General features: G+C 41.3%; 1 protein-coding gene across 6 annotated transcripts in view; it reads left to right on the top strand.

Annotated features, from left to right (window-relative positions):
* Positions 1-15745, top strand: part of CROT (carnitine O-octanoyltransferase) — a 662560-nt gene that overhangs the window by 507557 nt on the left and 139258 nt on the right. For all 6 annotated transcript variants that reach the window (XM_085631293.1, XM_085631292.1, XM_085631296.1 and 3 more), the window contains one exon: positions 7974-8075. In XM_085631293.1, coding sequence (XP_085487419.1) covers positions 7974-8075 — 102 coding nt within the window. The remainder of the gene's footprint in view (positions 1-7973; positions 8076-15745) is intronic.

Here is a 15745-nt window from a genome sequence, read left to right as displayed (position 1 = left end):
GGGTAAGGTTGGGTCCGGAAGTTTAGGACTGGATGCTTATACCCTGTGATGCTAATCATGATGTTAAAATGTGTTTTTGTTTTTCTCTTCATTATATTATTGTTGTAATCATGGCAGTTGATTTGGGCTCTGCGTGACCCTACTATGCGTGTACTCTGCTGTGCTAATTTGTTTTTTTTTCTTTTTTTTTGCTGTCATGTGTTTATAAAATGACAAAGGTCTTATTTTTAATAAATAAAAAGCTTATGTTTATGGAAGTGTCATTCCTCCTGGAGATGCACCAGCATGGAATCTTAATATTGTTCTTGCCATATTTATGGTTTCCCATTTGGACCCTTACATTCTTGCTCGCTACTATGCCTTTCCTTGAAGGTATACCCTCTTTATGCAGCATTAGTGAGCTACAGGCCCTCACACTCCAGGAATTCTTCATACAAGTCCATAAGTACAGGGTAGTACTAAGGATAAACTCTGAGTTCCTCTCTAAAGTGGTTCCCCATTCCACCTCAACCAGACCATAAAGCGCCCATTCCTTTTTCCCACAGCCAGACTCGGTAGCAGAGGGAGTGCTGCATATCTTAGATGTAGAGTGTGATCTCGTTTACTACATTGACAGAACCAAACCTTTCCATTAGACAGACCAACTATTCTTGGCCTCATCAAAGCCCCAAAAGGAGTAATCCAGATCCAATACTGGAATCGCAAGATGGATACATAAGTGTATCTAGGTTTGCTATCGCAAAGCCAAAAGGTTCCCTCCCTCTTAAACCTAGTACTCACTGTACCCTCAAGAAGGCTGCATCGATGACCTTCTTAAGGAACATTCCACTAGCCGACATTTGTAAGGCAGCTACATGGTCAACCTCACACCTTTACTGAGCACTATTGTGTGGATGTCCTAGCCAGACAAGCCATGGTTGGCCAAATGGTCTTAAGGAGCTTATTTTAGACATCTGTATCATCCACACACTAACCATCAGTTAATCGCAGGTACTCCTTAACTGTTTATGCAGAGCATGTGTATCTACACCAACACATGCTGCGAACTGAAAATGTTAATCACCCCATAAACATCTGTTCGTAGCATGTGGTGCTGTAGATTCACGCGTGCCCACCCTTCTTCCCAGTTACTTATGGCTCTAATCACAGATCTATTCACTCTTTTCCACTCATTAACCTCTCCCTGCAATACAAATGTGCATGATTTAGTGTTCACTCTTAACTACATACCACTCTTGCCTGCTGTGCAGAAAACAATCTAACAAGGAGACGATGACCTTGCACAATGCCAGCTAAGGGCGGAGTCAATATAACTTGTGACGCAAACTTGTTAGAAGAAAAACTTGCAAACGTTTAATCTCAACACTAGATGGCAGGAGTATGCAGATTATGATAATCTACAGCACTACACACTACAAAGAGATGTTTACAGGTTAAGTAACATTTAATTTTGTAGCATGTGCTGCTATAGATCACATGCTCTGTATACTCCTGACATCTATTCCTATTGTTGGGGAGTGGATGTTGGGGTGTGGATGTTTGCAAGTATTTTTCTTCGACAAATTTTTTGGTCTTAAGATATCTCCTGATTCCTCCCTCAAGCCTATCATGTGATAGGACAAAGACTCCCCTCTGATTGTATTTTTTTCCGCCATCTGGTTCGGATGTGCATCTCAAGCTCGAGGACCATTGAGAACTTTTGGCGATCCTTTTGGTTCTAGATGTTGATTGTTAAAACAAAGTTCGATTTCTCAATGCTTACCTTCACACTTCAGCTTCCAGCTATATAGAATGGTTAAGGAACTCAAGTTGCATGTAAATGGTATTTGGGGAGAATGGTATCTAGAAGATGCCATTCCAATTCTGTCCAAAGGGTAACACAAAATGCCCGTGGTTGGATCGACATTGGGTTTGCCTTGCTTGCCTCCCTCGAGATCACAAAGGAACGGAATGTTCACTCTGTAAGACATTCAAAAATAAAAAGACAGTCTGTTGTCAGAGGGAGCACTGCTGATCCCACTACATTATACACTGTGTAAAGACCCTACTGAAATGCCAGCCGCTCTCCGTTCGAGGAGACCGAAGAAGCTTATGATAAGGGCAAGAGGGGATCCAGCATACCAGTGTTCAAGAAGAGCGGAGCCCTGACATCCTCTCCTCTGATGGCTGTCGTGTCAAGGAGGAGCTAATTCAGCCACAGGAAAGACCTGGTTCCAGGAGATGGTGACCACTTTTGTAGTCTGGAAATTCAATCCATGAGTCTCATCCTTGTCACACCAAACTGGGCAAGGCAGGCCAACGACATGTGTGTTACGCAGTAAGATTGAAGAGATTTGCTCATTATTGCATATACTGTTACACAGAACCTCTTAAAGCATTAGTATAGAATATCTTACGTTACCTCCTACAACTTCACAAGGCGAGATTAGTATACACTTCTATTTGCTCGCATTAGAAGCTGTAGCTGTTTGCAATCAGAACAGACCACATTCATCTTTGTTCAAAATTCCTGTTATTAAATATTTCATGGATGGGCTTCAGAGAATTATTCCTCCAAGAACACAACTATCTTCTTCATACTGAAGTGCCATTCCTTTTAGGCCTATGTGACCTCTGTGTGAGCCACTACTCTCTTCTGAAATAAAAATATTATCATGGAAGTTGGCTTTCCTAATAGCACGCGTCTCGCTGAGAAGAATTAGTGAGCTGCAAACATTAACAGTGGAGGAATCCTTTATTCATGTTCGCAGGAATAGAGTTGTCCTGAGGACAGAACTTAGTTTGCTTCAAAGGTGATTTTCCCTTTTTCACACAAATTGGACTATTGAGTTGGCTATTCTCTCTACACCCCTGAAGACATCAGCAGAAAAGTACACTCCAGTCATTAGACGTCAAAAGGGCTCTAATGTTTTGCATTGACAGAACAAAAACTATCCACAAGACACAGAAACATTTTGTTGCCTTCACCGAGCCTCTCTTCTGAAATCCCATTTCAATCATACCTGGATTGATGGATAGTCGAGCGCATACTAGGCCTGGGTGGTAAACTCCACTCCTTCCATGAGTTTTCAGAGTTCTCCACGCCCGGCGGAGCACGCTGGGTTCCGAAAACTCTGCTCCGTAGAGCAGAGTTTTTTTATCACTTGCCAATGCTAAGTGGGCGAGCATGAGTAAGAATTGAATGCTAGACCAACACCACCTCCCGGCGAGATTTCTCAACGCATGCAGTCTCAGATGGTCATGACCACTCGCGTTGGGAAACCATCCATTGATGTTGAGAAAACTGTCACTTGAGTAGAAAATCTACTTGAGCGGCAGAAAGAAGCAGCACCCTCTTGCTCTGTGCATAGTGCAGTTTGCGCTGATACTCAACATAGTGCAGCGGAGATTTGGGGTCACAACACGCAACTCTGGCCATGTCTAAAACATACAAACATGATATGGCAAAAGACTGAATTCTGAGGAAAATAAAGTTTCTTCTTTCTTCTGACAGTCTGAGAACTGTGGTTACAGCTGTTATCATGGCACCCTTGGACTATTGTAATAGTCTTTACCCGAATATCCAAAAGAGACTTATGAACAAACTCCAAGTAGTGCCGAACGCAGCTGCCAGGCTACTGACAGGCACATCTAGGTTAGCTTCAGTCAAGAGGGAACGAAATCCGCTTCACTGGCTTCCAGTGAAACATCGGGCGCAATTTAAAGCCCTTTGCACAGTCTTTATGGCATTAAATGGTAATGGTCCTGAATACCTGAAACAACAGTTTCAGTGGTATGTCCCCAGAAGAACCTTGTGCTCTCTGGCAGCAAAACAAGTGATTGTTCCTTCAGTTAAAAAAGCTCACTGGGGTGGCAGGAGCTTTACTACCTCTGCCGCCAAGGCTTGGAACAGCCTTCCATTTCACCTTAGAAATTCAACCGAGCTTCTATCCTTCAGGCGAGGGCTGAAAACCTGGTTATTCACATTGTAACCGTCTCACTCTACGGGAACCAGTTAGGCAGTGCTCAGCACCAGGACACCTTAGGGTAACAGTCGCGCTTTAGAAATTTTAATGTTATGTTAATAACATAACTGTTCAGTCTGTACCCAGAGCATATTCCAAAGAAAGATGGGGAATACAATGGCCTTCTTAGGACACATAGCAGTAGCAGACTTCTATAAGGCTGTTAAATGGTCAACACCACACACCCTCACTAAATATTGTGTGAAAATTCAAGCCAGATAAGAAGATATAGTTGGGCAAACTGTGTTAAAGATCTTACTCCAACAAAATGCTTCATTAACTGGTTAGACACTACTTATGGATTGCACTGCATTTTAGTCTCAACGGAGCGTGTGATCTACAGGAGCAGAAGCCATAATCGGAATGTGTTACCCTGTAACTGTCTATAGCTTGCAGTGCTGTGGGGCACAAGTGCCCCCCGCTCTCGCCTCCTCTGCAGCAACCGGATGTTTTTTACTCTAAAATAACATATTCATTAGCAGTGAATCGTACACATTCACTGTCACTATACTTAATTTACATCACTCCTATATTGGGGGAAAAACAATCTTGGGTGGATTGTTTGTCCTGGTACATTATGGTCATCAAAGGGAAGTTCCGAGATATCTCGAGATCAAAACACTTGCAGATGTCGGTGCCTAACATTAGATGGCAGGAGTATGCAGAGCATGTGCATTTACAGCATTACAGACGGACAGTTACAAGGTAAGTAACCAGCTCCATAATAATGCTGCAGTGTAAAACGTCATTGTTCGTTACAATACAACATTTATTTTTCCTGTCTCGACTGGCATTTCCCTCGTAATGAAAATCCTTCAGAGAGACCTGATAGTACAAGAGAATGTGGGAGCAGATGTGCAACTGACAAACTCCATTGTATCGCAAAATTTCAAAAAATCACAATGCAGTTCAACAACACTCATAAACATCCAAGTGGCCTAGGAGATGGGAGAAGGAAAGACTAATGAAGTGTAAATGGCCACATACTGTACAGCTGAAATTATCAGGCAGCAAAAAGGCAGCTGGTACATAAAACAGAAAAGTGGTGTTCCGCTTTAATGTTGATTCCAGAATATTGTGCTACCAGAACATAATGGGCAAAATATCAACAGGTAAGTATGTATAGGTTTACCACCACAAATATGTACCATGATGATGTACATATTATACAGATACATATATGTAGGATTCAGTATAGTTAATCTATATACTTAGCTACATGCACTTACCTTGTTAATATTTTGGTCTTCAATATTTTGCCAGTATGGTCATTAATATTCTAGCCACAGTATTTTGATAGCATGAGGTTTTTCTTTTCAGTCTTTAAACATACAAACAGCTGAACAAATTCAACAGATAATTTCAGGCCTTGTAGACGTCTAGTGAAAACAAGAACTTAATATATACAAACACTTACATTATACTGTGTAGTCAAAATCACGAGAAAATCATACGTTTTTATGGAAAATTCCTATCCAAGATTTTTAAAAGTGATGTTCGCCTGATGCACCTACCCCATGTGTGTTTCTCTGGTATTGTGCACTGTACGCATCGTGGTCAAGCCTTACACTTTCCATAACCTTGGCAAGCACTTGGACCAAAAGCCCCCCTCTTTCCAAAAGAAAAGATTTCCAATGAAATCTGCACCTATTGTGAAAGGCCCTCTGATCCCTTGGAGTGTACGAGACGCACAGCACCTCCCTTTGAATGGTCCTATGGTCATCGTCTGACATACCCTCAGGGCCTCTACCCAGGATGTAGGTACTAGAGAATTATGGGATTGGTAGACTGGCAGTTTTCATTGCCTTTTGTGTGAAGATGCAGATCAGCAGCATTCTTCAAACTGAAAGGCAAAAAACAGGGAAGTAGAGATTGGATGATGAATGTTGATGAATGGTATTATGTTGGATGAGAGATCATTTGCCTGCTTTCAATGTAAACCGATCTGATTGGGTCAAGAGTGTTTTATCAGTATGAGTATGGCGATAGAAACTTACGAAGGATGGCAAAGACGCTTGGAGAGGGAAAGAGAGAGAATGGGGAAAAATATTGGGGCTCAAAAACAAGAATGGAGGCATAGACTGCTCTGGTGATAGGCTCTGAAGTGGCTTGAATGGTAGATGGGTGTTGTAAGGGTACAGGCTGAAGCCAAAGAAGGTAGCTGAAGCTGCTGAGAATGGTTTCTGGTGTTTATATTATTGCAGACAAGCGTTTGGAGAGAATTGGTTGTAAGTATGTTGTCAAGAACCATCCAAAATTGATCAAACAAATCACTGTCTAGGTCACGAGGACAGGCAAAGAGAACACAAGGTGGCGAAGAGGAGATTCATGGGTGGTATTGATGTGTTCAGATGAAGAGGGTGTTTCTGTAAAAAGGCCAGAGAGAGAGTGTGCTTTGAAGAGTGAATTGAATCATGTTCACTTATAAGACAGTGGACCATAAGGTTTTTCTTATCTCATTTAAATAAAATTGTAGCATCCCATTCAAGCACAGCCTGTCTTCACTACATTGTTCAATAGGAATCCTCCTCTGTGTATGTATTACAAAGCTAGCATGGGAGCAACAAGTGTTGGCCTTCATCATGAAGACATCTACAACTTATTTGTCTCTAGAGGTGAGCTCCAAATAAAAAATCGCAAACCCTTTTACTGCACACAAAGCAATTTATAATGCACACTGCACATCGTTTTTTGTTACCACTTCCACACACGGAATAACCATTTCTTTCAAGCCATTTTTAATCAGTCCAAAGAGGTTCAAGAGCCAACAATATGGAGGAACGGCCCAAAAATGTTTTGGCAATTTGGGCTTGGAACTGAGATCACAACCCAGCCACCTGCTGTTCAGGGGAAAGCGGTCTAGATTCTAGATACACAATCGTAAGCAGCTCTTTTGCGTCTCGTGCTGTCATACCTCTCTTTAAACTGTTCTCACTTACAATGGCAGAAAATGTAAGATGATGGATTGAATACTCGCTAACGTCTCAGCCTTTCGCAATCACCTGGGTCTCATACACTCTATTGTTTTTCGCCACTATGCAACATAAGACTGATACAAACCATGTGTAAATCTGCCTGAGCCTTGCTTCAATAGGAACAGTCAAGCCTGAATTGCCAGGTAGGGTCCTCCCTAACTACGCCGTACCACAGGGCTCTTCTCTTCAAGGAAGAAAGATTTACCCAAAACCGAGCAATGCAACAGGGCTTCATGGATATGACGGGACACCTGAGTTTAGAAATAGGAAGGCTTAACACTACCATGGTTCACCAGCATACTTGGGCACAAAAGTGCACTGAAGCAACCACTAGGCTGTACATTGCCCTTTATAAACCAGTCACACTAAATTAACTGTTGGTGTAGTCTGTGATTGCATTTTCTATGTTGTCTGAATGAGCATCTGCGTTCATCTGTATATTACCTGCATGTGTACTGTGCCTCCATGCATCTTCCGAGATGTGTACCTATAATCTTTGTGTTTGAAATATAAAGGCATGCTGATTGGCTTCGCCAATGCTTTTCACAAGAGTTTAAAACGCTGATGGACACCCATTGTTCCAATGACATTTCAGTGTAGAGGAAGTGGGTGCTGCCAGCGCAGATTAAACACTCTTCTAGAAAGAGTTATTTAAAAAAAACTGCAGTTTTAGGTCATGGCATCATCCATCCTTACGTAGTTGTAAAAGGTCAAGGAGCAAAGCTGTATATTTTCTTTCTTGGTGCCATTTCCTTTATGTATTTTTCACTTTTGTCAATACCCATGTAAATTAGGTCTAACTATTCATATATGATTAGATTTTTCATTAGTTAAATCTTAGTTTTTTTTTAATGTGTTTCTTTATCACAGTCATGCCGTTTAGATATTGTATCTCCCTTATACACCAACATTGATTTGTCTTTGTTAACAAAAAGTGTAAAAAATGAACAATTTGAGTCAAACTCTTGAAACATGTTTAATTCTTTCCCTTCAGATTACCTTGGCTGCATTGACAGGTGATCCAACAATACGCTGGGGCGACAAATCCTACAACTGTCTGACATTTTCTAATGGGACCTTAGGTTCAAACTGTGATGTAAGTGACTACACATGGATTTTTGTATCCAAATCTGGCTCAATGGATCTCACATTTGAATTGACTCGGCCAATCGATGTAACACAAGTAGATTTTGATCACTCGCCAGTGTATGGCATCAAAGTTTCTAGCAAATTACTGGATATCTACATTTATATTTTCCTACAGTGTTCTTCAATTTTGATCTGTAATGCCATTTCTGTGGTTACCTCTTGAATTGTTTTCTTGACCACTCTCATACAGTATTACTATCATTTCGGATGCTCTACATTGGTAGGGAGTTGCAAAACCTTTCGCATGGTATTTTGGGCCAGTTTATAGATCATGTCACATCTAAACTTAACAACGAAAAGAGAAGGAGCGTGTTTAACACTCCAGTCCGGTGCACTGCCTGTTTGACCATATGCTATGACTCAAATGTTAATCCAGTATTGAAGAAAAAATTCCAAATGCTTCAAATGAATTTCGTATGCGAATTTATTGTCCATTAATAATCACACGTAAGATGCAGTAACATTTAAAAAGCTTCTCATGCTTCAGATATGCCTATTCGGGCCTTTTTCTGAGCACGCAAAAAATGCAACGTACATCCCAATCTCAGATCTTCTACTACCCAATGCATTTCGGGCCATGATGGGCCCTTCCTCAGGGGTTAACTGTGAGTGAAAGAACATAAGTGTTAAAATCGTAATTATTATATGAATCCTGTTGACACTATTTACACATCTACAACGTGATCCTCAATACCAACCCGATGCTGCATTTATCCCTCTAACATGATTGTGTTCCAACAGTCAAATCACCTGACCCAATCTCTCTCTACACTGCTTCCCTGCACTACATCTTACAACTTCTAGCAATGGCAAGTAACCACCCAAATGTAAAACCCTCATCTTTCCATTACCATTTCCCTCTCAAGAAAACGCAATATGGACATGAAACAACCCCGTTCTCCCACATACCTGAATAGCTGATAACGATCGAATCTATTTCACTCGTATTCCTCTCGGAAAGTAGCAGCCCGCCAAAATGTGACGCTGTAGTCCATTAATCTCTGGGTGCAACCTGTAGTAGGGGCGATGTAGAAATACGAAGAAAAAGTATACAGTGCACACCGTTGTTTTAGTTAATTTCATTCCATTATTATGATGTTCATATTCTTTTCCATTGGGATGTACGTTGCATTTTTTGCGTGCTCAGAAAAAGGCCCGGATAGGCATATCTGAAGCATGAGAAGCTTTTTAAATGTTACTGCATCTTACGTGTGATTATTAATGGACAATAAATTCGCATACGAAATTCATTTGAAGCATTTGGAATTTTTTCTTCAATACTGGATTAACATTTGAGTCATAGCATATGGTCAAGCAGGCAGTGCACCGGACTGGAGTGTTAAACACGCTCCTTCTCTTTTCGTTGTTAATGCATTGCGGGGTACCAGGGTGAATCCCGCTGTCCAGGTTGCACGCCAAATCAATGGAAAAGAATATGAACATCATAATAATGGAATGAAATTAACTAAAACAACGGTGTGCACTGTATACTTTTTCTTCGTATTTCTACATCGCCCCTACTACAGGTTGCACCCAGAGATTAATGGACTAATAACTCATAAAGCACACGCAAGATGCTACATCGCAAGAAAGAAGATTTGAGAACTGTGTTTCCATCACTTTCGGATTATGAACGTTTCTGAATCATGTACTTTTAAGAACTAGTTAAGGATCAAATAGACGTGTTACCATTGGATAATTTGCCCTATTGCAGCATTGTTTTTTTTTTTAATATCTTAAGGGTGGGCGGAGTATACATGGCTTATTTCTTGGCGCAAGTTTTGATTGAGGATGTGAATTATAAACAATTGCACATTAACGCAGTGTGTTAACATCATGTTTACCAAGTTGCACTGATTCTAGCAATGCATGATGGATATAGTAGTTTTTTAGTTACCATTCGCAAATATGTGTGGTGAAGCGCTATTGGCTGAAAGTAAGGGGAGGAGTTACGATCTTCTATTTAAAGATGGGGCAGTCAGCGTCACATTTTGGCGGGCTGCTACTTTCCGAGAGGAATACGAGTGAAATAGATTCGATCGTTATCAGCTATTCAGGTGTGTGGGAGAACGGGGTTGTTTCATGTCCATATTGCGTTTTCTTGAGAGGGAAATGGTAATGGAAAGATGAGGGTTTTACATTTGGGTGGTTACTTGCCATTGCTAGAAGTTGTAAGATGTAGTGCAGGGAAGCAGTGTAGAGAGAGATTGGGTCAGGTGATTTGACTGTTGGAACACAATCATGTTAGAGGGATAAATGCAGCATCGGGTTGGTATTGATGATCACGTTGTAGATGTGTAAATAGTGTCAACAGGATTCATATAATAATTACGATTTTAACACTTACGTTCTTTCACTCACAGTTAACCCCTGAGGAAGGGCCCATCATGGCCCGAAATGCATTGGGTAGTAGAAGATCTGAGATTGGGATGTACGTTGCATTTTTTGCGTGCTCAGAAAAAGGCCCGGATAGGCATATCTGAAGCATGAGAAGCTTTTTAAATGTTACTGCATCTTACGTGTGATTATTAATGGACAATGAATTCGCATACGAAATTCATTTGAAGCATTTGGAATTTTTTCTTCAATACTGGATTAACATTTGAGTCATAGCATATGGTCAAGCAGGCAGTGCACCGGACTGGAGTGTTAAACACGCTCCTTCTCTTTTCGTTGTTAATGCATTGCGGGGTACCAGGGTGAATCCCGCTGTCCAGATTGCACGCCAAATCAATGGAAAAGAATATGAACATCATAATAATGGAATGAAATTAACTAAAACAACGGTGTGCACTGTATACTTTTTCTTCGTACATCTAAACTTAAGCCATCATTAATAAAGTCCAGTATTGTCTTCATATGTAACATTACAGACCTTATCCTGTTTTACGGCAGTCCAAAATATTTTGATTGATCCTGATCCATGGAGTGCTGCGATTTTTGCCATTTTGTAAAACATTTATTCTTTCTTGCATCTTTGTACGTGCTCATATAGTATACACTACACACTTATAAATTCTCTAAGTGATTTTTACTCACTCCCTGTCCATTCAGCTTGTAGTTTAGCCACACATTTCACTACTCTATTGTTCCAGCACGAAAGAGATTTTGCGTAGATAATTGCATGTTTCATTAAGCAAATGCAAATATGTTGCAGTTGCTAAAAATATATTTGAGATTTGAATAAAACAAATGTTTTGAGATAGGAGCTATCAGAAAACGATTTAATGTTTTCATTTGATATGATTCCATTAAGAAGAAAACCTTTTCCAATTTTCTTTTTTTTTTTTTACTGGCAAAATCTTTTCTCTTGCAAGCGAAGATAAGCGTCCGTATTACTTAAAGGATGGAAGGTCACTCACAGGGCCAGCACACACCTGCCACCTGATATAGGTTTACGTGGTGGAGGCCTGGGTCATGTCTACAAAATAAGCACTGCCCCAGCAAGCACTGACTTCTTGAGTTAGTGCGTACACCCCATACAGTGCAGAACAGAAACAATGAGGGCACGATTCACAAAGAGCCTTTGCAGTCCGTGCCTGCAGAGGCTCCTCGGTCCATGCAGAGGCTCCTCGGTCCATGCAGAGGCTCCTCGGTCCATGCAGAGGCTCCTCGGTCCATGCAGAGGCTCCTCGGTCCATGCAGAGGCTCCTCGGTCCATGCAGAGGCTCCTCGGTCCATGCAGAGGCTCCTCGGTCCATGCAGAGGCTCCTCGGTCCATGCAGAGGCTCCTCGGTCCATGCAGAGGCTCCTCGGTCCATGCAGAGGCTTCTCGGTCCATGCAGAGGCTTCTCGGTCCATGCAGAGGCTCCTCGGTCCATGCAGAGGCTCCTCGGTCCATGCAGAGGCTCCTCAGTCATGGCGTAGTCTCCGCCCTCGTGGTGTAATCTTCGCTTTGCCGTTCTCATTGCTGGGATTCCGCCACGAGTGCGGAGACTCTTCGTGAACTGGGCCCAGAGTAACCAATGGTCTGGCCCTCCATGTTTCTGTGCAGGTGGCCACTAGCCTGTAGAAGGGGGCCAGGGAGTTCCAGGAGAGTGAGCCAACTCACAAACTTTCACCCGCCCTCATACAGGGTCGGTGCTCTCCCCGATAACACCGTTCCATGGATGGAGATAACACCATTCCATGGATGGAATCTCAAACAAGCATTAAAAGGCCTTGTGGGTTGTAAATGTCACCTAAATGTCTAGATGGCAATATAGAACCATAGTGCTCATTGAGCATTTTTTATATTGCAAGTTTTTTTACCGCATTTAAATTTGTTTTTTGTTGTTGTTTTGAGCGGCACCCTCAGGGCATTACTTTCCATTTGCAAAATTACTATTTTTCAGCCCTTTCTCAGAATATATGGAAAAATATTCATTTGTTGAGAATATTCTAAAACGGGAGGTTCAATTAATATGTCACGTACACGTTCGCTAAATACTCGGGACTAGCATTAGAATAGTAAATGTCCTTCCCAAAACCCGGGGGCGCAAGGGTAGGGTTGATTGCAAACCGTAAATGAAATGTCAGACTGTTTGCCTTTCTGTAGTAAAAAGGCGATAAAATGAATATACGTTTTAGTGCCTACATACTTAGTTGTTCAAAACAAAAAAATGCTTGCCATCTGTGAACATTTTAGAAGATGCAGTTTACAAGTTCAGCTTTCAGTGAGCCCTGATTTCAATATGAATGTCCCGTTTTTTTTTTTTACTTTAATGAAAATAACTGAGCTTAAGCAGTGGCGGTGGATGATGTCTGTAAAGTGTAATTGGTCTGTAAATTAATTAATGCTTAGAAACAAATGGGCATAAGCATAATTAAGCTTGAACTAGCTTCTCCATTATATATAAGAATAACCATATTTCACAGCAATTATTGTCATGTCCCTGAAATATCATCCTAGGTTGTGTTTATATGGGGTTTGCAGCCATTGTTTTTGTGCAACAAAAGTTGCAAATCTTGTAATGCATAGGGTAAAAACTAGAAGCAATCTATGGAAATTTTCAGCAAAATGTAAACAAACAAAATATACAAATTTGTTTACAAGTAAGAATACTAGGTTCCAGGTTTGAATCAAAATATTATTTGTGTGATTCCCTATAACCCCATGATGACTGTGCTCGTGATTAGTTTGAGTACACTAAGAATCATGATCCTTCAGTAAACCTGGATAATTCCTCGGGCTGTGCTTGCGATCAAGGGATGGAAATCCTAGGAAAAATATGTTACAAATGCAACTACATGAAAATGCAACAAGACTGTAGCACATTAAAAAAACAAATTCTTCAGGTATTGTGTTAAAGAGTTGTTGGGTTTTTCACACTAACTTTAAAGTTCGATAGCATAAATACTAGCAGGATACTAAAAAGGACAACCCAATAACCCATTGAGAGGCTGGGTGGTTTCCCAATACAACAGCAATTGCTTCTGTTGGAAACACTTACAGAATAATTAAAGGAGGTTGCTTGAGCAAATCAATTTAGTATCTATGCAAAGCAATTTACCCTACAAAGCACCCAGTGAAGTGCATCAATAGCAGTATACATGTATTGCAAAATCAATATTGGTTAACATTATTCCAATTAATACAATTAATAGATTATGAACAATGTTTTTTCAGATCTAAAAAAGCGGTCCAATGTTAGCATGCACAAATATATGTCTAGCAATAAATGTAATTCAACAAACAGCTGGGTTACATATATGTGCTATTCTGCAAGAAGGTAAATACATTCCATAAGTTATTTTCATGTGTTTCTGAATGGTGTGAGAAAAGCGGTTTATTTTATGGTTTCATTGGACGACCTCACTGTAATAGAATCACTACCTCTACTGCGTCCAGTCAGATTAGTTTGAAAGACCTTAGCTCAAACTTGGGTAGCTGTAACTCCACGCAATCGGACTTTATCAAACGAACAAGTGTAAAGCATTAAGGAGTACCAAAAGACTTGAATATGAAAGTAACAAGACTCAGTAAAAATCTGACACCAATTTATCCCCAAAAAGTTGTATTTTTATCTTTAAATCTCAACAACAAAAATTCACTGGAGGGTTCTGGATTTATGAATTTTCAAGAGAACAATAAATCACTACTTTTTAACCTAGCGCAATATTTCATTGTAATGGACCACACTAGCTGTAATCTTTGTAAAACATTTATAAAGTTGTAAAATACTGCTATGGCTGGCATTGGGTGACCTACTCTGCCTAAGTGCACCTCTTTGGCCCCAGGGACTTGCTCCCTGCCAGTCAGCTCCCAATTAAAGCAGTCTTCGGTCCATTTCCATGCTCTATAGGTGAAACACCATGGACTTTAGTAGAGTGGTCCCGATGCATGATGCTGAAGATGCTGATCTAGTGATGAGTCTTCCTGTGGCCACCCGTGGTCGACTAACATAGTGGGACACCTTTGACCACAAGGGGACGATGTCCCTCGAAGTCAAGGTGAAGTCATCTAAAAACCAGTTGCCACTGACCTACAGGACTCAGAGTTACAGCGACACCAGTGGTTGCCTTTAACTGGTGATAACTTCCTTGCTATGCAACCAAACTGCATTCTGACGGCTCTCCCTGGTCCAGCAGACTCTGAAGCAGTTTTGAGGGTTGGACTCCGTCTCTCAGCCTGCACTTCGATGGTCAGTGTCAGTCAGGCGTTCTTGGCTACCAACTCAGCAAGGCAGGTTTCTTCAGCTTTTTTGGCCCTGTTGTTATAACAGGAAGTCAGCCAACTGACAATTGGAGTCACTGCTTTTGTTTGAGGCCTGAGAATGACTTTTCCTCAAGCAGGTCACCACAGGCACAGTCCTCTCTTTGTTAGATTAAGGAGCAGCAGGTCCAGTCCATTCTTTGGCGCAGCCCTCTTTGCTGGGCTCAGTGAAAAGTAGGGCTGACCTTCTTCGGTCCTCTGTTCAATACAGACATGATCTGAGGTCTGGGTGCTGCTTTTATGTCCACTATGAGTTCAGGGGTGTAGGTGGCTAACTAACCAATTGGTCCCTGCCACCTGTTGACAACTTCCTATGAAGTGTGGCATCTAGCTATCCTAGGGTGCACTGTTCTGCTCACTTTCAACATGGAAGAACCCTTCTCTTGTTGTGTGAAGCTCCCTAGCCCATCGCAGGGATGTGGCCACTCGAGGGCTTTACTCCCCTTGAAAAAAATGGTTTAGCAATGGCTTTCCCTGTCTGCTTGAGATGCCACTCTGTCTACAAAAACAATGCCACCCTGTCTGCAAAATCAAAAGAGCAACTCCTCCTTTAGGTGATCACCATCTGCCCTTCAAAGGTGGCTTCCACTTTGAAGCTTGCTGTTTAGGCTCACACCCTGTTTGGCCTTCTTAACCAGAGAGAAGTTACACATCTTCCAACTGCAGTCCCTTTCTGTTCCTTCCTTTGAGCCATTCGTCCACACCCCAAGATGGCAGAAGGCTGTATCATGGTCAGCCACCATAAACTGTGACTTGACATTTTTGGGCAACAAAGTGGTAACTTTCTAGGGTTGCCATTTGTGATCAAGTTACATCAGATAAAACTTGAGCATCACGTCTAGTTTAATGCAATAATTAGTTTGAAGCCTTGAAGCATCATGCTTTGTAGTCCCATTCAGAAGTTAATACAGATTAGTTGTCAG

This window comes from Triturus cristatus, chromosome 10 (assembly GCF_964204655.1).
Source record: "Triturus cristatus chromosome 10, aTriCri1.1, whole genome shotgun sequence".
NCBI classification, from domain to species: Eukaryota; Metazoa; Chordata; class Amphibia; order Caudata; family Salamandridae; genus Triturus; species Triturus cristatus.
Note: the sequence above shows the minus strand (reverse complement) of the source record. Positions and strands in the feature narration are given on the sequence as shown.